General features: G+C 31.6%; 1 protein-coding gene across 1 annotated transcript; it reads right to left on the bottom strand.

Moving 5' to 3' along the window:
* Positions 1 to 7,546: 7,546 nt before the first annotated feature.
* Positions 7,547 to 8,851, bottom strand: LOC118349711. Its single transcript, XM_035695255.1, has one exon. It carries the CDS (start codon positions 8,849 to 8,851, stop codon positions 7,547 to 7,549), a length of 1,305 nt encoding a protein of 434 aa, XP_035551148.1.
* Between the last annotated feature and the right edge of the window lie 13,321 nt (positions 8,852 to 22,172).

Raw genomic sequence — 22,172 nt, 5'->3', positions numbered from 1 at the left:
GACATTTGATTTAATTTCTATCTTCATGATCTGCTGGAGTCTTATTGACATAGCTAGCTAGCTAGAGAGAAGAAATAGACAGAAAAAGAAGTAATCGGTCGGGTCTGATGAAATGAGGGGTAGGGAGAATCCGTACGTCAATCGCAGTACTTGATCAGGAATGGGTGGGTTTTAGCCGCCAGGTACGTGGATGATCTGATCAGAATCTCTCCTAATTTACATTATAATTTATAACATTCTCGAGTTGCATCTCTCAGTTACCGGCCATGCACGCAACAAAATTGGCTAAAAAACTGCGACGGGAACTACTTGATCATATAATGATCATAAACCTACCATCATCGATCCTTAATTCGCTCGGCCTAAATAATGGGCAGGATTATTGTTATTCTTTGTTAATTAATTACATCTTGTTGGACCCGAAGCTGTTAATCCACTTAAAATTAATTAGACTATGTTTGTTGAGTTGACTTCTTTATAAATAATAATAAATTGAGATGATGTAATGAGTTTTGTGGGTCCACTTAAGATGAGTTTAAATGTATTTATGAAAAATTAAAAAATGTTATAAGTCCCACATGTAAGAGCATCCTCATTGGCTTGACTAAATTCATCTTCAAAATTTAATCAATATCACATTTTTTTACATTTGTCTATTCCATTTAAATTCAATCCCCACATTGAATTATCCATCCACTCTCTATATAATAATAAAATATTATTAATTTAATAATTTTTTTATTTAATTTATTTTTATCACATTTTGTATCTCTACCAATTAAATGTTAATAATAATTATATTATAATTAAATTAATATTAAAAAAATCATATTTTCAAAAGTCATTTAATGCTAATAAGAAAAATATTTGATTAAACTCATTTAAAATTCTATCTAATTTTTTATTACAAACAAAATAGTATTTTTGCTTTGAGTGAGAAACTAATATTTTAATGTTTGTTTAGAGTGAGAAATTAGTATTTTAATATTTGGTGAATCAATTGTGGTTCTCCATATTTGGCCAACCACTATAGCAAAAGTCTAAATTATTTTAGATTTGCCCAATTCAATGTGGGATGTTTTTTACATCAATTATGTAAATTTTAGCCAACCTCCTCATTTAGCCAAGCCAATGAGGATGCTTAAAGAAGTGTTGAATTGAAAAAGGTTGTGGGTTTCATGTGTAAAGAGATTTTGAGTTGAGATAAGTTTAGTAATTTGAGAATTTGGGTGTTTGGATATTAGACTTAACTTAAAATTAGACTGAACTGAGTTAAACTCAATTAAATTTACAACCAAACGGGGCCTAGTCACTCAAATTTTTCATTGCATTTGACAATATAAATATAGATAAATGATATTTGCAATTTTAGGATGCACAAGTCTTGCACACATTTTTTGAAAAAAGTAGATCAATATGTGTTGTAGTATGTGGCTCATATTGAGTGGAACACATATATAGAGAAATCAGACTAATGCCGAGAGTGAAGCAGAGCGAGTGAGGGGAGCGTTCTAGTACCTCTTGTACGGCTAGAGTTTAGTCTAAATACATATGATATAACTCTAATTTCATACTTAGTGAAAATTCAGCCCTCGCTCCTGTGGATGTAAGCACACTGCCGAATCACGTTAAATTTTGTGTGTTTTTCTTGTTTTCTCTTTTCCATACTATTCATCATAATTGATGCACGAAGCACAACAATACGAGATCCATATGATAAAATATATATTCTAATAGTAGATTCTGCTATTTTTTAAAAATAGTACACAATATATCTAGCATTACTCATAATATATATATATATATATATATATAATACTCGAGCCATGTTGGTTTTAATTTTGAGAATGATTTAGCCATAGAGATTATATCTCAAAAAAGTAAATTTATAAACTTATATGACTTGATGTGATACGTTAAATTATAAAATTATTTTTATTATAAATTAGATATTACATATTATATAAAATTATTTATAAAATTATTTTTATAAAATCTATTGGAATACTTCTCTTTACTTTTATATGCTAATTGATAAGATTAGTCTGCATTCACTTCGGCCCCCAATTGGGTCGGATATTTTTAATATTAGGCCCAAAGCTAATCTGTTAATATTGGACTTTTGTTGATAGATATAGACAGTACTCTTAATTAATCGACACAAAAACCCACTGTGTCATGATGCGCTGCCGATCGAGAAAACGACTCAACTGCATGCATGGCATGATTGCCAGCCTAATATCAAAACTAATGTTTTGAATACATTACCGGATGCTATATCGATTAAGACATTGAAATAAAATATTTCGATATCGGTATCGTTTCAAGATAATCGATATATAAATAAATTATATATATAAATATATATATAAATTATATTTTAAAATAATAGTCTATATATGAATAAATTATATATAAATTATAAATAGCCTATTCTAAATTGGAGATCAAAAAATAAACTTATAGTTTGAAAAAAAAAAAAATTAAAGGCCGAAATATCGACCGGTACAAGCTGATATTTGGGCCGGTATGAAATATATATAATACCTGTACTGGCCTAGTGGCTGGTATGGTAAATACTGGCCATACCGGCCGGTACGGTATGGTATTTGAAACACTGATCAAAACTCTACTTTCTTGGTCTTGTTTTTGCCTTTTTCAAATTAACAATAAGGTTAGTAGTACTGTACCATATTACAACTCTCAAGTCATGATAATCTCCTTGGAGAGGACATTCCAACCGGTTAAATTCCATATGGGCTTGGGCCTTTATTCGAGCCTTAAGCTTGCTTCACTTCTTATGGCCCAGCTTGTTATCAAGAGGATCCAGCCCACAGCCACCACCGACTGGATAACTATCCAACAGTGGCATGAATCCAAACGATTATCATTCAAATTTAGTAAAGATGTAAACTCTTATCTCTTGGTTTGAATTTGAATAACAGATATATCCATTATCAGTTAACAACAGAATAGTTCAAAGACTCTATACAAGAGAAGAATCCAGGTATGTAAAAGGGATCAGATTCTTTAGTATTAAGGGATTACTTTCAGTGACTGACTTAGGCATCGAAGGCATTCCCTTGAACTACCAAGCTGTCTGTTCTTTGGTTGTGAGTAATCGTGAAGCAGTGACAGTGAAACACGTCCATAACACTCCTAATTTATTCTCTAAGGAGATATTTATTACAAGCTGGTTTCATGGTAATTACTGATAGCCAGTGTTCGTGTCCTTTCTTCCACATGCATGCAACGATCGAGTAATAATCATAATTGGTCATGCTTTTTTTTTTTTTTTTTTGTGGGGTATTGATCATAATAACAAAGTAAAGATTTTGGGGCCTCCTATCTGCAACTTTTGTTTTTTCAAGTGTATCAACATATATAATTTGTTCATATTCTTAACTTAATTGCAATAATTAAAGCTCATGAACTTACAAAATTCTCTAAAGTACCATGTCCAAACAAGTGCACTTGGCCAAAATTAAACATTCTTCAAAGGTTGGCTAAACTATTTACATGAATATGAGGGGGCCGAGCTGGGCAAAATGCTACCAAAATTTTGGTAATTTCTGTTATAACGTCCAAATAGAAGGTTCAAATCACTTGACTTATACTCTAAAAGGACTAGTCAATATACAATTGGAGCCCCATTAGAACTTTATAAAGAACAATAATTTTTCCTTCCCAAACAATCATGTGAGATCTCATTCGCTACCTATTCTTATCTTTATCATATGGGATATCTCATCTGTATGTAGCTAGCTCTTCATTAATCAGGCATGAAAATTAAAAGGTATTGATCTAGTACCTGTTTGGCATATTTAAAAGGTGCCAATAATGCGCCCCTCAAACATTTAAATATTAGAACGCATATGTGCCTAAGACCCCGATCGATTGAAGAAAAGAAATATTTGATATAATATGGTCATTATAAATCCCCTTTTCTGGTCTGCCTAATTAATGTGGACCCAATTCTGAAATAAAAATTTCATGATCTGTGACAAATATTAGAATTATATAATTTGTAGTCAAAAGATCATGATCCTCATGTATAAGATGATCAGCAATATATAAGGATAAGCTAAATCACTAAAAACAAAACCATACATATTTGCAAATGGGAATAGATAACATGAGAGGAGCACAAAGCACAAAGGCCCACTTGCTCCAATATATATCAGATATATGAAGTACTTGGCAAAAACATATAAAAAACTATATATATATATATATAGGTCTGGAGGTGGGTAATTAACCAACCTGAAAGATTCTTCCATTTTCTCCCCTTTTCCATGTTCTATTTTTAATAATTTATTTTCTTCAAACCCTAGCTTCTAGAAGCAACAAAAGCTTAAGTTATAAGGAAGATGGCCCTTACCAACCTTCCCCATAAAAGAAATTCACATGCAATATGACCGGTCTAAAATGAATTTCTTTTGCTGTGGAATGCTGGAATAATATTATGTTGGCAGGGTTGGTTGAACAATGAAAATGACCAAAAAAAACAAAAAAACTTTCAAAATTCAACTAAAATGAAAAGTAGTAATATTTACGCGTCACATGTTCTAGAAATATTTTCAATTTCCGGGGCATTTAATATTCAATAATATTAGTAGTGGGTAGGATATATATTATATATTCCACGCGTGAAGGAAGATGACGGCCTTCATCAGCAAAGGCCAGCTTAATTACTAGATATATATGATATTAGTACTTAATTGATACAGAAAATAGTATTAATTTTTCGATATCAATCAATATCATGAGATTAAAAAAAAAAAACAAGTACTTAATTAGATCCTTATTTTGGGGTTTTATTATTATTGGGACAAAGAAATTATATGCATGATGTGGAAAAATGATAGATATTCATGAAGTTGGGAACAGTTAATCTCATGAATGATCATGGCAAGTAGGCAATTAGTGTGTTACATTCATCATCCTGAATTGACAGGAGTAAGTGGAGAGTAAGTGGGAAGTGCTTAATTATATATATATATATATATATATATGTATATATATATATATATATATATTGATCTTCTAGAATCCTTTTATTACAAATATTGGCCATGTATATATAATTTATGAATTTTGTTACATATAATCATTTTTACATATTTTTTATGTATTCTATTGATACAATAGAAATGATTGGTCAAATTAATTATTTTATATTTAAAAGAAAGTGACGCAACTAATCACATTAATTGAGTACACAAATAATATTTAAAAGTGACCGTATATAAAAGTTTTGATAATTTAATTAAAAATTAATGTAGGAAGAAAAGAGTGCGGAAAGGAGGAATACCATAAGTAAAAAGTTAGAAAAAAGAACAAGCTTGGAAGATGGGATATGTTTAGGTTGGGAAAGTCTAACAAAAAAGTTTGGTAGGACGGCCTCGGTTGCCTCAAGTCGAGACTCATGAATGCGACCATATTGGAGTCTATCGATCCTGTTTTATATTTAGAATATCTGAATAGTTAAATATTTTGAATTAAAATATTTTATTAGTATTTTTAAAGAATAGAATAAAATTATTTAAATATAATTTTATTTTAAAATTTGAAAAAAATAATATTATTATTTTTTATATTTTGTTTTGAGAGTTTGAGGAAGTTGTACCATTAAAAGTTTAAAATTAAAAAAATGTTTTATGTCTAAGAAACATTTAAGAAAGAAATATCTGAAAATATTTAAAAAATACTTAAAATAGGATTGGGAAAAAAAAATACTTAAAATATCAAACCGGATCTTAATTTGCTGATTTTGTCATTGATCAGTACTACTTTCATCTTTCCAAAGGTTCTACTTACGTACCTACCAACTGTTCATCTTGCATTACATTTTTTTGGTCCTTTTTTTCCCGTCGCCCCCATGCTTAATTTCTGCCTGCTGATCAATACTTTTCATAGAAATAATTAGGGTCACTTTTTAAAGGTTTCTATAAAGAAAAATATAATTAATTTTTTAGAATAAAGAGATATCATGATTTTGGGATTTGATAAAGACAAATTAATATCTCTTTTTTTTTTTTCCTTATTCTTTTTGTGTGTAATTGCTAAAGTTCATGCACCTATCTGTTATGGAAAATAATAGGATTATTATTCTCATACTATTCATTTACCACTTTTTTTATATTTGATTTCTTTTTAATTTTTTATTTTACTTAATATTTAAGGAAATGAATATTAGTCTAATTATATATATTTTTTAATTTTTTTTAGTGATTAAGGATGTTAAAAAAATAATTAAAAAAATGATAAAAAAAAAATAAAAAACTTAAAATGACTATGGATAGTAAATAGATTGTAATAGAGTATAATCCTATCACTACCCTACTATATATATAGTGATCAGCTATAAATTAAAACTCTCTCGATTGGCCAACAATTTTTTGCTCATCCATGACTTTTTTAATAACATTTTTCCTTCTTCTTTGTGATGCACAAGCATGAAAAAATTTGGTATTTCTGTCCCCCATTGCATACCAATTTCTTTTTGCTCTTTGTTTCCATTTTAGATCTTCCTTTTCAAGCAATGCCCCTAACTCCCTCTGAACCCTTTTAATCTCTGCAACATTAAAACTGCTCTCTTCATCTTGAAGCTGTTTCAATAACTCAGTTTTCTCCTTAATATCTTTTGATCTGTCTGAACTGGTCTGTCTACTCCACCTTTGAAGGGCTGTTTTACAAGACTCTAGCTTAGCCTGGATCTTTTGACTTTGTGAATTCCTATGCATTGAATGCCAAGCCCCTCTAATGACTTCCTCACAACCCTCCTCCATAACCCAACTAGCTTCATATCGAAAGACCCTTCTCTTCCTCCAAACCTTATCACCTCTCTTCTTCATAGTCAAAAGGATTGGCCTGTGGTCTGAGCTTCTACTAGTCAGCACTTCCACATAATGATCATTGAACACTTGTGACCATTTTGAATTAGCCACTGCCCTATCTAGCCTTTCTTTTGTAAATGTCTCATCTTCATGCTTATTACTCCATGTAAACTTATTCCCTCTCCATCCAAGATCAAATAAATTCCCCCCTTCTAGTGCTGATCTGAACCCTTCCATTTGTCTCTCTGATCTTGGCCTACCTCCCATCTTCTCATCATTTGAAACAATCTCATTAAAATCTCCTATTACACACCACCCTTGATTGGAGTTTGGTTTTAATGCTTTTAGCAAGTTCCACGCTTCTTCTCTTCTGTTGGTAACAGGCTGGCCATAAAAACCAGTCATTAACCACTTTTCCCCTTCTCCTTCTTCTGAGATCCATGCACTAATATGCCTTTGTGAAAAGTTTTGTATCTCTACCTCTATTCTGCTTTTCCACCATAGAGATAAACCTCCTTTTGATCCCACTGATCCCACAACAAAACATCCCTCACAGCTAAATCTCTTCTTCAATCTCACACACTGCTCACTTTTCAACTTAGTCTCCATAATGAATATCACATCTGGGTCCTTTTCCTTCACCATAAGGCAAAGATCTTGAACTGTCCGAGGGTTCCCAAGCCCTCGGCAGTTCCAACTAAGGATTTTCATTGGGAATGGTGGGGCTGTTGAACAGCCACCACCATGCTTATTGAAGAATTGTATTCCTCCCCCTCTCCACTTTCACTATCCTTTTGTTCCTTCAACCTCTTTATAGCTCCCCCCTCTTCCCCTTCATACCTTCTTTTTTTAACTAATTGCTCACCTCTGTTTATTACATTTTTTCCTTTTTCTCTAGCCCTTCTCTTCCATTCTCCCTTCTTGATAATTAAATGTTGTATTGTTTCATTCAGATCTCCCTTCTGCTCCTCATCCACTAATATAAGCTCCTTTTCATACCCTACTCCCTTCATTACTTCCTCCCCATTGGTTCTTTTCTTTACTGCTTCTACTTGTTTATTGCTAATCACTTCCCCATTTAACTTTCCCTCCTTCTCATTTTCCTTTGCACTTATTTCCTCTGACTCAACCTCACTCAGTCCCTCTTCCATTCCATTAGTTTTTCCTCCATTTAACCCTTTCTTTCCTTTTTCGATATTTGCAACATCATCTCCCTCCACCTGAATATGCCCACCCTTACCTACATTATTCTTCATTAAATTGACAGATTCCCTTTCTCTTTTTATTTTTTCTCCTCTTTTCATATCTGCTCTTAACCATACCCCATATTGTTCAGTCCCTACATTTTTGTTTTCACAGCCTCCTTTCTCATGAATTAAACAACCGCAAGAGAAACAAAAACGAGGCAACTTTTCATACCTTATGGGGATCCAAAGTTTCTCTCCTTTCACATTGATGGTTCTGCCTCTAGCTAGAGGTTTTTGAAGATCTATCACAATCAGGACCCTCAGATATCTTCCCCAACCACTACCATCCTCTTTAACATCCACCTTCTCCACCACACCAATGGTATTGCCCAGCTGCCTTCCTCTATCTTCATTCATGCAGGACAGTGGCAGATTATGGAATTGGATCCAGAAACGCTCCTGCATGAACCTCAGCTTCTGTGGTGGTGTGTCTTCCTCAAAAAGTTTTAACGCAAACAGATGGTAATCAAAAGACCAAGGTCTTCCACTCCAAACACGATATTTGTCTGCTGGATTTGCAAATGTAATAGTGAATACATTTGTATCTACTTCTAGGAACTTAGCAGGTTTGCTTATTTTCCACACTCTCTTCATCGTGTTCTCCACCACTTCTTTGCTAATAGTTCTGTCCATACACACTTTCCCCACCAGGCTGCATTCTCCTCTGTAAGATATCTCCTCGCCAACTTCTTCATCAAAGACTATAGCAGCTTCTTCTTCTTCCAGCAGATTTAGCTTATTCCATTGTTCTTCTAAATCCTCCATTCTTTCTCCTTGTTCCTCCCTGTATTTTTCTGTAATTTTCCCACCCTCAGCGCCTTTCTCCACCGTATTCCTCCGTACTCCACTCCCTTTCCACTCATAAACCACCACCTAAATTCCGTTAGAATCTAGTGGGCCCCCCCACTCCACCTCAGGCTCCCAATCCGTGGGAGAGAGAGAGGAGAATTATACTGCATGCCAGTCTAGGTGTGTTAATGGTTCGGTCAATTGCCGATTCAATTTCTAGCTATTTTTCTAAATACACAGTGAAATGTGCAATTATTGACATATGTGAGGTGTTCAATAATGTCCTTATCGAGTAATGCTACGTATAGTCGTGGAGTACGTAAATGTCGTGAAGTCATTTTAAAAAAGAGTAGGATCTACTATTAAAAAATTAATTTCTTTTCATGTGAGTTCCATATTTATTTATTTTTTTAAAGTGATTGCATGACGCTTGCACACTCACGACTGCAAGTATCATTTCTTTTGTCCTAAATCCAAAGCTATTTCGCTTCGACTTTAAAAATAGATTTAGGCTAAGTTTGAATCTTAAGGTGATTTTAGATGATTTGAATTAATTTCTGAATAGTAATATTTTGTAAATTTCATTGAAATATATTTGAATGTAAATAAACTGTAATATGTATTTGAATGTATAAAGTAGATTGAGATAGATTTAACTTTTTATAAAAAATTGAAAAAATTACATCAATAATTAGTTTGAGATGGATTGAAGTGATATTAACATCCGAACATAGGCTGGGTTAAGAATTATTCTTATCTATTTTTTGATTGGATATTTAAAAAGAGAGATGATATTTATCATTCCTACAGCCACACCACACACAATAATATGATTTGTCATTTTATTTAGAAAAATTCTACTTATCATCTCACACTACACACTACACACTACACATAATTTTTTTTATATTTAGTTTTCTTACCAAATGTGTGATGTATGGATGATGAGTAGAAGAACTCAACTAAATTAAAAAGAAAAAAACTAAACAAAATTAAAAAATAAAAATAAGTGTGGTGTGTGGGGATGATGAGTAGTGAAATTTTTTATTATTTAAATATACATATTTATGTGTGTTTAAATATAATAAATATAATAAAAAAAATAAAAAATTATATATTGATATGTGACGGAAGAGATGATAAGGAGAATTTTTCATTTAAAAAACATTGGAAATGTTGATTCGCCAGTATGATTCCCTAGGCAATGGGGCACATTAAAGTGTCAATCCAAGAAGAGAGTCATGTTCAACGATCTTTGACGCTGAACTGCAAAGGAGGGAGGCACATCACATTCACCTCCACTTTTTCGTTTCTTGCTAATGTTGTTTTGACAGGAAGAATCTGGGTGGTCCATAATTTGTGCCGCCCACTCTTTAGGCTCAAGTAGCCTACTGGTTTGTACCCATTTGTGTCCATCCATTTCTTATATTTTCATTTATAACTCACTTTCTCAGGAGTCATGGTCTCACAGTCCATGCAGCCATGCTTGAGGAGGATAGGGGATCTTGGGGTCAGGTCCTAGTTTTCCAATCTTGAAAAAGCACCCGAAAAACCTTTCTAAATAATGCTAATGGCATTAAGTGGATCTCATGCTTCTTGTGTTACAAATAACATTTATGCATTGACTTTTGTAGTATATAACAAAATGTTAATTTTTCATTGAAATATAGAGGGGGGAAAGCAGCTTCTTGTACAAGAACCATAGTGCAAAGGAAAAGTAGTATTAGGAGTACTACTGCGAAAGCTCTTAAAACAAGTCTGCATGTCGAATGACGCGCTGGTTTGGATAGTGAAGTATTCTCAGAATAAGAGTTACTATTATTTATTATTTTATTATAATTTTTCACTACTATTTATTAATATTATATTATTATTTTTTTACTACTATTCACAGAATATTTAAGATCATCTCACTACCCAAATACAACATAGTGTACCTTCTTTAGTATCAATGGGTTTTAGGTGAATTTTTTTTCTTAATTTTATAAACAGCTTGTTTTATTCATAAATATCTATAAAGGAGAGAGAATACAATGAGAGCATCCTGTATACCAAGAGCATCCTGTATACCAAGAGCACAAGCAATTCTGTTTTTATTCCTACCAATGTGATTCACTACCCAAGTATCGAATCTAGCAAGCAAAGATCTTGTATAAGCAAGTATCATGTCCGTGCTAGTCCAAACCTCTTCAGAGCTTTTGATTCATTGAACTACCTGGCAACGCATCTCCTTCCAGAATAATATTTCTGAATCCCAAGTTGATGTAGGGGAATCCGAGTTTGATGAGGCTTCGCTAACAGATGCGACATTAAAAGTGCTAGACTACTTCGAGAAGGTAGACTAGCGCAAAACTTGTGAAAATAGATGAGTATTACTAGAATTTGGGTGAGAAGCAGTATTTGTCGAATTTGGCGAGGAACGACTTATTCCTTGTTAGGCGAGGAGACTTATTCCAGTTGGCGAGGAGAAGTTGTGGTGTCAATATTTTACCTATAACTTTGGCTACAGCCTATAGGTGTTAGAATTGCACATATGATCCCAAACTGGACTGGAAAGGTCTCTTCGGCATGCACATCATGGTCACCACGATTTGCCTGGTGGGCTCCTTGTCAACTCCAAAATTAGTTTTTTTCCTTTCTAAACGTCACTTTTAGTTAATTCTTTCATTTTTAGTTAATTTTCTTTTATGGTAATGTTTATTTTTTGTAACGATTTTATTCTGGATTCTTAAGCTAGATCTTAACCATAATTATCTTATTCCCTATTATATTGTTTGGCCTTTAATTACAATTCTTCATTTTCCCATGGCTATTTAAGCCCAGCTTGTGGGCTTCAAAGGAATATATTCAATTTATTTTATAATAAAACCCTAATCTCAGTGTTTCTCTCTGTTTGCGATTTTTCTTAATTTCAATCTTTAGCTTCCTTTATTTAACTAGCAATTAGAATAATCTCATATTTTGCCCCTGCGTCACAAGTCCTGGTAGAACAGCATGGCCTGAAGAGCATCAAGTGCCTCTGCTAGGGAAAAGGTCCATTTTTATTCTAAGTGTGGCCCTGACCTTGCCCTCCCAGTAACGTATGATAGCACCATTCCCAACCTTGCAATGAATTGTATCCAGAGTAGCATCCCATTTAAGTTTAAAAGTTCCTGGAGGAGGTGCCTGTCATTCTTCATTCATATGATATTTTGTCCTGGCACTAGTATCTGAAGTTGTGATTTATCTTAATTCAAACAATAAGTTCTTTGCTTGCTGCACTAGTGTGGAAGGATGTATGAAATTATCCTTGAAGATATACTCATTCCTCCATGTCTTCCTTATTTAATACAACAAGCATTTTCTCCACTTGCTGATCCTTAAAGACTTGGCTTTGTGATACACTCTTTTGAATACTGGTTGTGCATTGCCCCAATACATCACTAGTTGAAGTGCATTCCCACAAGACATGCTCCACTGTTTCAGGGTTTTGTTTACAGAAAAGGCACTCATGAGTGTCTACTACATTTCTTTTGAAGAGATTATTAGCTCTTGTTGGGTGGACATCTAGACATGCTCTCCTAAGGAAATTTTTGTTAGCGTTAGGAATCTGCAAGTGCCAAATCTTGGTCCACTCTTCTTGCTTTGTCTGTAGGGCTAAGGATAATCTCCATAGAGGTGATATGCACTCTTGACAGTAAAAATTCAAGTGGTAGTGCATCTCCAAATCAACTTATCAGGTTTGTTGCAGGTGCTTATAGGAATTGCTTTTATAAGTGCAGCTTCCTCTGTTGAGAATATCGCATTTACTAGGGACTTCTTCCACTGGTCATGTGTGTATCTGTGTCTATCAGATTAGAAACCTTGCCTAAATTAGAACGAAATAGATAATTACTGGTAGATTGACAATTCAATAGTCATGCAAAAATAAAAGAAAAAACAAAATGATATATGCTTCTCCGCTCAAATTAGAATGAAGTAGTTAATTACCGTTGGTTTTGAATACTATTAGTTAATGAGAAATAATACTTGCAGCCGTGAGTGTGCAAGGGCTGTACAGTCACTTTAAAAAAAGTGAATAAATATGAGACCCACGTGAAAAGAAATTAATTTTTTAATAGTAGACCTCACTCTTTTTCAAAGCGACTGCCCAACATTTATGCATTCCACGACTGTATGTAATATTACTTTTAGTTAATAGGCACCGAATCAATATCTTTTGGTAAGAATAATTACAAATTTGGATATACCTTTGATTTTTGATGTGATATGTTAAATTATAAAATTATTTTTATTATAAAATATAAAATAGATTTAATATATCATATCAAATTACGTCAATTAATAAATTTATTTTTATAAAAAAATTTTATGACAGTAGCACTTCTCATCTTTTTTCTAGAGTTGTTAGGACCTTTTTGAATTTAGAGTTGATTCTAACTCATCTCATTTAATCATTACAATTTTTTAAATTTTTATATAAAATATAATAAATAATTTAATTTTTAATTTTTATTTTAACTTATTTTATCTTAATACACCGTCCAAACTTCTCTTAAATGTCATGCTGATGCAAAAGCGAGTACGTACGTAATGAATCGGCAAGTTTGACCATCCATGAAGGGCAGCAATGCAAATGCACCAACCTACTCCAAAATCAGCCCATTTTTAAGTCAGAAATTGGGTCCCCTTTCCTTATTAGCACGCCATTTTTCTGTAACAACAAAATCTCCAATGGTAAACAAACTTGTTTTGGGTGTTAAGTGGGCTACCTGTTCACACTGTTTTTGACACCATTTATGCCAATAATGCTACTATTTTATTTCTACTTTTTTTTTTTTTTTCATTTTTTAATCTTACGTGTAGGTCTTCCGGCCCCACCTGTGACGCTGTAACACTATTTCTATTTTTATCGCATGGCATGAGCATCATTTCAATTATTGTCCAAATTTCAAAGTTAAAGTGTCAAAAAGATGCATAAAAAATACGGTTTGAATTCACATCTCATATTATTATTATTTATTAATTTTAATTCACAATTTATCTTAACTCATTTTATTATTATTCACAATTCATCTCAACTCATCTTCGAATCTAAACGAGGCCAAATTATTACATTTTTTTTTTGTTATTTTTGTGAATATTTCTTATATCATTAAATGTAAAATATAATTTATGTATATGTTTCTCTTACTCTAAGATCTAATATGGGTATTATTAAAATATCTCATTATTATTTATTATTTTTACATATTTTTTTATTATTATTCAATATTTTTTTATTATTTTTTACTACTATTTACAGAATAACTAAAATTATCTTACAAACCATTCGCAACTTAAATCTTAAAACATAAATAAAAATCTTGCGAGATCTTAATTCAAAATATGCCATTGAAATATTATACGCACACGAGGGCATATATTCTCTAACCCAATTCCGCGTTTCTTGGCTAACTTTTGATTAACTAATCGCTATTATATATGTTCTTAAGTTTTTGCTAACCACTACAATATTTTAGTGTAAAATTAAACCAAAAGGGGATCCATAATCATGCCAAAGGATTTGGTTTTGTTTTTTTGTTTTTATAGTATTGTTTTTATATTATTTATTACATGTAAATGATGCATCCCTTAGTAGGGCCATTAAAATAATTGATCGTGATCTATATATTATAATAAAATGACATTTATTTTTAAGGTCTCCTCGGATTGTGGGTTGATCCTTAATGTCATGTGTTGGTCATATGGCCAATTCCAACAAAAATTTGTAGGAAGCCATGCAAGAAACACATGGAATATGCAAATCATCGAAGTCTATAAGTTTTACGCGTACTCTTTTTAAAAATAATGATGTTTATTATTAAAAATTAAATTTTTCATATTAATCTCAAATTTATTCACTTTTTTTAGAAAGAGTGTACATTAAATTAATACTTGCGTACTCTAAAATTGTAAATATGATTTATCAAATCATATGAGTTGATATCACCAGATTTTAAATGATTATACGTGTATGATTTTAATTGATAGTACTTGAAATATGTTAGATCAATAGATGTGATTTGAAATGATAAAATTTTAAATGAGAAATAACTTTTTATTTATAATTATTTTCCTTAAACTTTTGTTGAAATATTCGAATGTGTGAGGTCTTTGAGTGGCATCAACCGTCACCTATATCCCCACCACTACATAAGATTTGAATACTTAGGAACATTCTGATTATTTTATATCTATTTTCCTTTCGGAGTTTTTTAATCTGTTTTTTCTTAGTTTTAATATATCTTTAAATAAAGATCACGTCATGTCATGCGAACTTTATTTTTTTTTAGAATAAATGTGTCATATTGCATTTTATAATTAATAAAGTCATGTCATGTGAACTTTTTAAATGTGTCGTTATCTGTCATAAGAAAAAAAAAAAAAAGTTAAAAATGGATGATTATTTCAAATAAAACCCATAGGGATAATTCACATGAGGATGATTTATAAAATTTTAGCTCAGGGCTTGTTTGGATAATGAGGCATTCTTGGATATTTTTAAAAATTTTTATATTGTTTTTAAACATTACTTAAATACAAAACACTTTTTAATTTCAAATTTTTTATTTTTTTATTAAATCATTACTTAAGTCATTATCCAAACATAAAATTCAATATAACTTTTTTAGATTTTCAAATAAAACACAAAATAATACAACTTTTTCAAATTTAAAAACAAAATTAAAAATATATATGTCAATAAAATTTATAATTTTTTTATTTAATTTTTTTTTCTCATTTCCCAAAACCAATTAAAACATCTTAACTTAAATAATGACACTACTATTTAGTGTATTCACAAATAATTGTACTGTTATTCACAACATGATGAGATATTTTAAATGTCCAAACAAGTCCATGTATTTTATTTTAAAAAGGTAGAAGAAATCTTGAACCCATATGGGAAAATTAACTTTTTTCTTTCTTATGGCGGAGTCCCTTTTATTCAAAGGGGTGCACATATTTACACATTCTAAAATTGTATATAACATTAATTTTAATGCAAATATGTTAACAGCCATATTGGTACACTTAGTTAAGTTCACGAAAATAAAAAGTAAAAATATCCACGATATTAAGTAGGTGATTAAGTGGATATTTTAGTAGCGGTGGCAATTTGTGTTTACAGGTCATGTTTGTATCGTATCAAGTTATGAATATTAGATTATATGAGTTAACCTAAACACGTTTTGTTTAATTAAATTGGTCAGACCCTAAAATCTTAACATGACCCATATAAATAACAGGTGACATAACATGACTCGTTTAATAATTAAGTTTTATTGAGTTAGCTTAGACATGACCTATTTAACCTCTTTCGTGTAAATGGGTTCAGCTAACCCGTATAATTATTTTTTTAATCCAATTAATATAATTTCATATATGATACAAAAATAACTCTATAAATAATTCATAATTACAATTTGATTCATGATAAAATAGTGTATTATCAGTATTCAAACTAATGATATATAAAAAAAACTAATATTTTCATAAATTAAAACTACATATTAACAAAAACAAAAAAAGTTTAATAGTTTGAAATATTAAGTACTTAAGTACTAATATTAATATTACATTCCAACAATATAAAAATGCATATGCTAAACATATATATATATATATATATATTTAAAATAGAATTTATTCGTGTTATACGGGTTGATTGTGGGTTTCATGAGTTGGCCCGCAATTAACCCATATATTAATTTTATTTTATCTGGTCAATCCAATTATATAAATTCAAATCTACTTATTTTATACCGTGTTCGTATCAAGTTCACATGTTATATATTATTACCCATAGGTATTTGACAATAAAACCCTCTTTGGAGTGCCAAGAGCAGTGGTGGAACCACCTGCTAGAGCAAAAATTTTTATAATTCAAAATTTCTCCCTATTTTTTAATCAAAATTTCATATATATAGAAATTGGCCTTCCAAAAAAGTATAACTCTTATGTAATTTCTATAACAATATTAAGACAAAATTCTTATGAGAATAATAGACTTATTAATATGAACCCCAAAATTCTTGATTAGACAATATTAAAATCTTTAATATGAAACTCAGACTGAAATAAATACTAAAAGAATCATTTACGATTGATATCATAAGACATTTAAATGGGATGATAAGATGTGTTTTTTAGAATTTTACTTTTACATGTATATATCAAATTATATATATTTTTTCCTATGAAAGGAAAGCTCTATTAAATTAGATGATTTTACCGAAATGTAACTTTTATATATAGTTATTATTTTATGATTTATCATAAAATTAAACATAGGATTTATTTCTTTTTATTTTACATAAACGTTACATGTTAGAAAAATCGACTCCATTGGGCAAGAGAGGTGTTGACAATAAAATAATATTTAACTTTTTATTTTTTGATACAAGATGGTGGAGAATTTTGAACCCAAATTTTTTATTTGGAGAACCGTGTCATATGCTATTAAGTCATCAGACTCTTGGCCAAAATAATATTTAACTGAGTTCGGATTGGCTGTGTATATTTGTTTATACACTATACTTAAAACTGATTTTAACAAACGATTAGCTTATCCTATATAGATGAAAATATCTTCTCTAATTAGAGCAATGCCGATTCCTATTGAAACATTCCCCTAAATCTCTTGCGTTGTACGAGAAATCCTAAGATTGTATATATTAAGTAATACTTATCTCAATTTATTGGTAAGAATTTATTGCTTCTATCTATTTTTCTTTTTTAATTTCAATTTTAAGGTCGAGTAATGCTATTCACTATATTCTTATCTTATTTTGATCTTATTAAATAATATGTGACATATTTAATAATAATAAATATGCCACATCATATTTAATAAAATAAAAATAAATTAATAGTATAGAATATAAAATTTTCCTTTTAAGGTCTGGGCAGGAATAAGAACTACTTATACCGATTACCATCCGTCTAACCTGAAGAGTAGGCCCAAAATCAAGCAAGAATGTCCAATCATTAAGAGCTGCGTTCGGTTTCAGGCCCAATCAAAAGAGAATGGATAATGATAGACTAATTATGTTTAGTATCTCCTAACCAACCCTTAACTACTCATTATGTTTTTTTAGTTTCTTTCTTTTCAATCGCATCACTCCTCTACTCTTCTACACCTATCTGTTGGAGTATTTTAATTTTTTTAATTAAGAAAATTATTATTAATAAAATTGTATATTTTTTTTAATTTTTTGACAATGATTAAAGATGTTAAAAAAAAAAAAAACTGAAAAAAGTAATAAAAAATAAAAGTTTTAAACACTATGGGGGCACACTAGACAGAAGTAGAGGAGTGCAGGGTAGAGTTTCTACTGGTGAGTTTCTACAGGCAGAGAGCTTCAAAGCGTAAAAGAAAGAAATTAAAAAAAATAATGTGAGTAGTAAACGGGTGGTAGGAGATAATAAGACTATCATTATCTTTCTACATATTAATGCAAGCAAATTAAACAACCAGTGTATGCACGCGGATTTTCTCATGAGTACCACTAGGGTGCAAAAATTAATTGCGAAATCGGGAAAATTGGTTTGGACCGGCTAGAATCGATGGAACCGTTTCGGTTGTTTTGGACCGGTCCGGCTTGGGACCGATTCCCTTAGTTCCAAAACTGGCCAGTACTGGTCCAATTTTGGTTCTATATTTTTTATGACCGGACCGGTTTGATATATTATATTCTTTTTTATAAGTACATTAGTAAATTAGTAATACTAATATACATTAGTATATAATGTGTATTAATTACAATTTATATTTTATGGCCTAATACAAATAGTCTAATACTATATTACTATTAGTAATATATTTTAAGTCTATATATAAATTGCTATATATAACTATACTAAATAATTATATATGAAATAATGATATAGTAATACTAATACTATCATTATCAATGATATAGTTATAATAAATTAAAATCACTATAACAAATACTAATATATAGTTATTCTAATCACTATAACTAATACTAATATATAGCTATACTAATACTAATACTATTATATAATCTAATATATAGGCAATATAACAATAACTAATACTAATACTAATAGGCCTGCACACCGAACCACCCGACCTAGATTTAGGTCTGACCCAGCCGACCCGCAGGGAAACTTATCAATCAAGGCCCGACTTGACCCGACCCGTAAAATTTGGGTTGGGTCAAACCCATTCTTCTTCTTCTTCTCCTCGTTCGTTCCACCATACACATTGAGGATCACAACTTTTATGTTATAAAAAAAAGTAAAGCACACCCAAAAGAAGATCAGAGTGATTCCAAAAAACACAGAGACGGATTGAAAACCATCCACAAAGTTGGTAAAGGAAAAAAAATGCCCTTTCTTGAAGATGGATCAAAGAGAAGTGAATGAAGCCGTTCCAAACTCCAGAAACATCACTGGCTAAAAAGAAAATAAATGGAGAAATTGATGAAAAAACAATAATAGTATTAATAATAACATGAGAAAAAGAAAGAAACCCATGTAGTACCAATCTGTTAGTTTTGATTAACTCAAAAAAAAAAAAAAAAAGAAGAAAAGAAAAGAAAATAAGTCACCCGTAGGATGAAAGAAAACCCATTAGAATCATATCCTTGCCCATGTGATAGAGAAGAAAACAAATTCGCTTCTTGTTGGGATCTGTTTCAAATCCTTAATAGGAAACAAGAACCTTGCAACAGTACCACTTTCTTGCAGACTTGCACCCCTTGATGAAGAGTATTATTCCCATACCCACTTTTGAACCCCTCAAGAGAAAAATTCAGAGTACTTGGGAGAAAAATTTAGAGCCTTTGTGTTTGGAGAGAGGTGTGATTATCGTGGACTGGGGTAGTGTTTTCCTTTGGCTATGCTTTGTTTCTGAGCAGCAAAATAGAGGATTGTTCATCTTGCAAGTGGCTACTGGGAAACAGCGGCAAGGTGTTGAACAAGTAGGGCAGTGAAGCTTCGAGGTCGTGGGGAAGCTGTAGGTTGGGTGTTTGAAGGAGCATCTTGCATCAACAACTTGTTATTTTCCTCGGGTGATTGGTTTCGACTGATATAAGGTGTATTAAACTCGTGACCCGATGAACTCAAATTTAGTCAGGTGGGCCATGTCGGGCCTTTCAGATTGATCGGGTCTGGGCCTTTTATGCACAACCCTAAATACTAATACTCTAATATAGTAATATAGACTATAGCTACATTTATACTAAGATAACTATACTAAATCACTAATTCACCATAACATATTACTAATATATAGCTATACTAATATATATCTATACTAATAGTATAATACTAATACTATTATATAGTTATACTAATCATTATAACTAAATCACTATAACTATATATGTATAAATTTATAATAGTATAGTTAACTTAATATCACTATAACTATATAGAGTATTAGTAATAATAGTATTACTATTATTTAATATAGTATTATCACTAACATATAGTAATACTACTAGTATAGTTATTAGTTATAGTACTACTACTATACGGTAGTCTACACCAATAGTATTACTATATACTAATAGACTAATAGTTTAGTGTATTACTAATATATATATATGTATATATATTAATATATCATAGTATTACATAAGTATTAAAAAAAAGTCCAGCAGGCCAAAAACACAGCCCAACGGCCAAAACACACCCCAGCGGGGCAAAAGCCCAAAAATGGATTGAAGCCAAGCTGCCCAAGATGCCAAAACGACGTCATTTGCCCAGGAAAAAAAAAGAACAAACCCTCCTTTAATTGAAACGGCGTCATTTCTGGGCTTGAAGAAACGGCGTCGTTTCATTTAGGAGCTTAGGTTTTCTCCTGAGTCCCCTCTCCCATTTCGTCGATCCCATTCTCCTTAGCAGTCGCAACCCTCTCAGTCTCAGCCTTTCCCTCAACAGCTGCAGCCCCCTTTCATGTAGTGGCACTGGCAACCCTCTCTCAGCCCTCCCCTCATGCAGCCATCCCGATTCCCCTATCTCACGCAGCCCTCTGCTGTCAACAGTCTATTTCCGCCTCTCCCCTTTCGACAACATGTAAATTTGTAAATTATAATAATATTTTTAGTGTTTAGGCTATATTGTATATTTGTATGCAACGTCCAATTTTCCATCTATGAGTCGCATATAATGAGTCCCGCTCGATGATTAGTACTCCATACATGTAGGATTGTCTTGTTTTCATAACAAATAGTGATTACATCAAATAAAAGGAACTTAAAGGAGTTTTCTGGGTTTGAAAATTCCTAATCTTGGACTTAAGGGGCAAAAAGGATCTGAAACAGAGGATGACATGTTTCTGGAATGTATTTGGGCATTTGGGCATGCATGTCATCCTCAACTTCAATATCTCCATGTCTTTAGAATTTCATTGATAAAATGTCTTTAGAATGTTGTTATGCCTTTGTGTTAGTTTGTTAAAACCATCCTAAAATACAATGATCATCTACAGAGGATGACATAAACAAATTTTTTTAAAGCAATTTTTTTTATAAACATATTTTTTATGACAAATTTGCATTTTATTAAAACCGGACCGAACTGTACCGGAACTAGTAAAATCGAAGGTACTGGTTTAGGAGGGTAATCGGTGCATATTTGGTTTTTGAAAATAAAAAACCGTTGTATACCAGTTCGGTCTCAAGTTTTGTCCAAAACCGGACCTGTTACACTCCTAAGTACCATTAAAAATGTGTTGAGCCCTCAAGATGGTAGTTATCACGTGCTAGCTTTCATTGTGAGAAGGTGAAAGACATTGATGAAAGGGTGATGAGAACCATATGAATTATCAAGAAAGTTATAATTTTTACATTATGATCATTAAATATATATATTTAATCAAAGGAACAATTTGTATTGATAAGATCTCTATACAAGAGCATGAATACAACTAGGAACATCTTTTATATCAACTAACATATCAGTAATGCCCTAGGCATTTTTATCTAAAGTATGAGCAAGAGCATTTGCTTTCCTTTTAATATGTGTAACCCACCACTCTTCAAACTTGTTAAGGAAAAATTTAATATCGGATGTGAGCATCCTTGTGCAAGTCCTGCTTACTTCTAAACTATAAATTGCCTGGACAACTTTGAGTACATCTCCTTCTAATATGATTTTTTTAATCCCAGATCTATGCCAAGAATTGTAGCTTCGAGAGTTGCAAATGTTTCAGCTAGTAAAGGGTCAAGAAAGAGGTCTCTTTTCATCCTCATGGTAGCCATCACAGAACCCTCCCAATCATGGATAATAACCCCAATCC

The sequence above is a fragment of the Juglans regia genome, chromosome 10, assembly GCF_001411555.2.
Source record: "Juglans regia cultivar Chandler chromosome 10, Walnut 2.0, whole genome shotgun sequence".
In the NCBI taxonomy this organism is placed as follows: Eukaryota; Viridiplantae; Streptophyta; class Magnoliopsida; order Fagales; family Juglandaceae; genus Juglans; species Juglans regia.
This window is presented reverse-complemented; position numbering and strand designations above follow the sequence as displayed.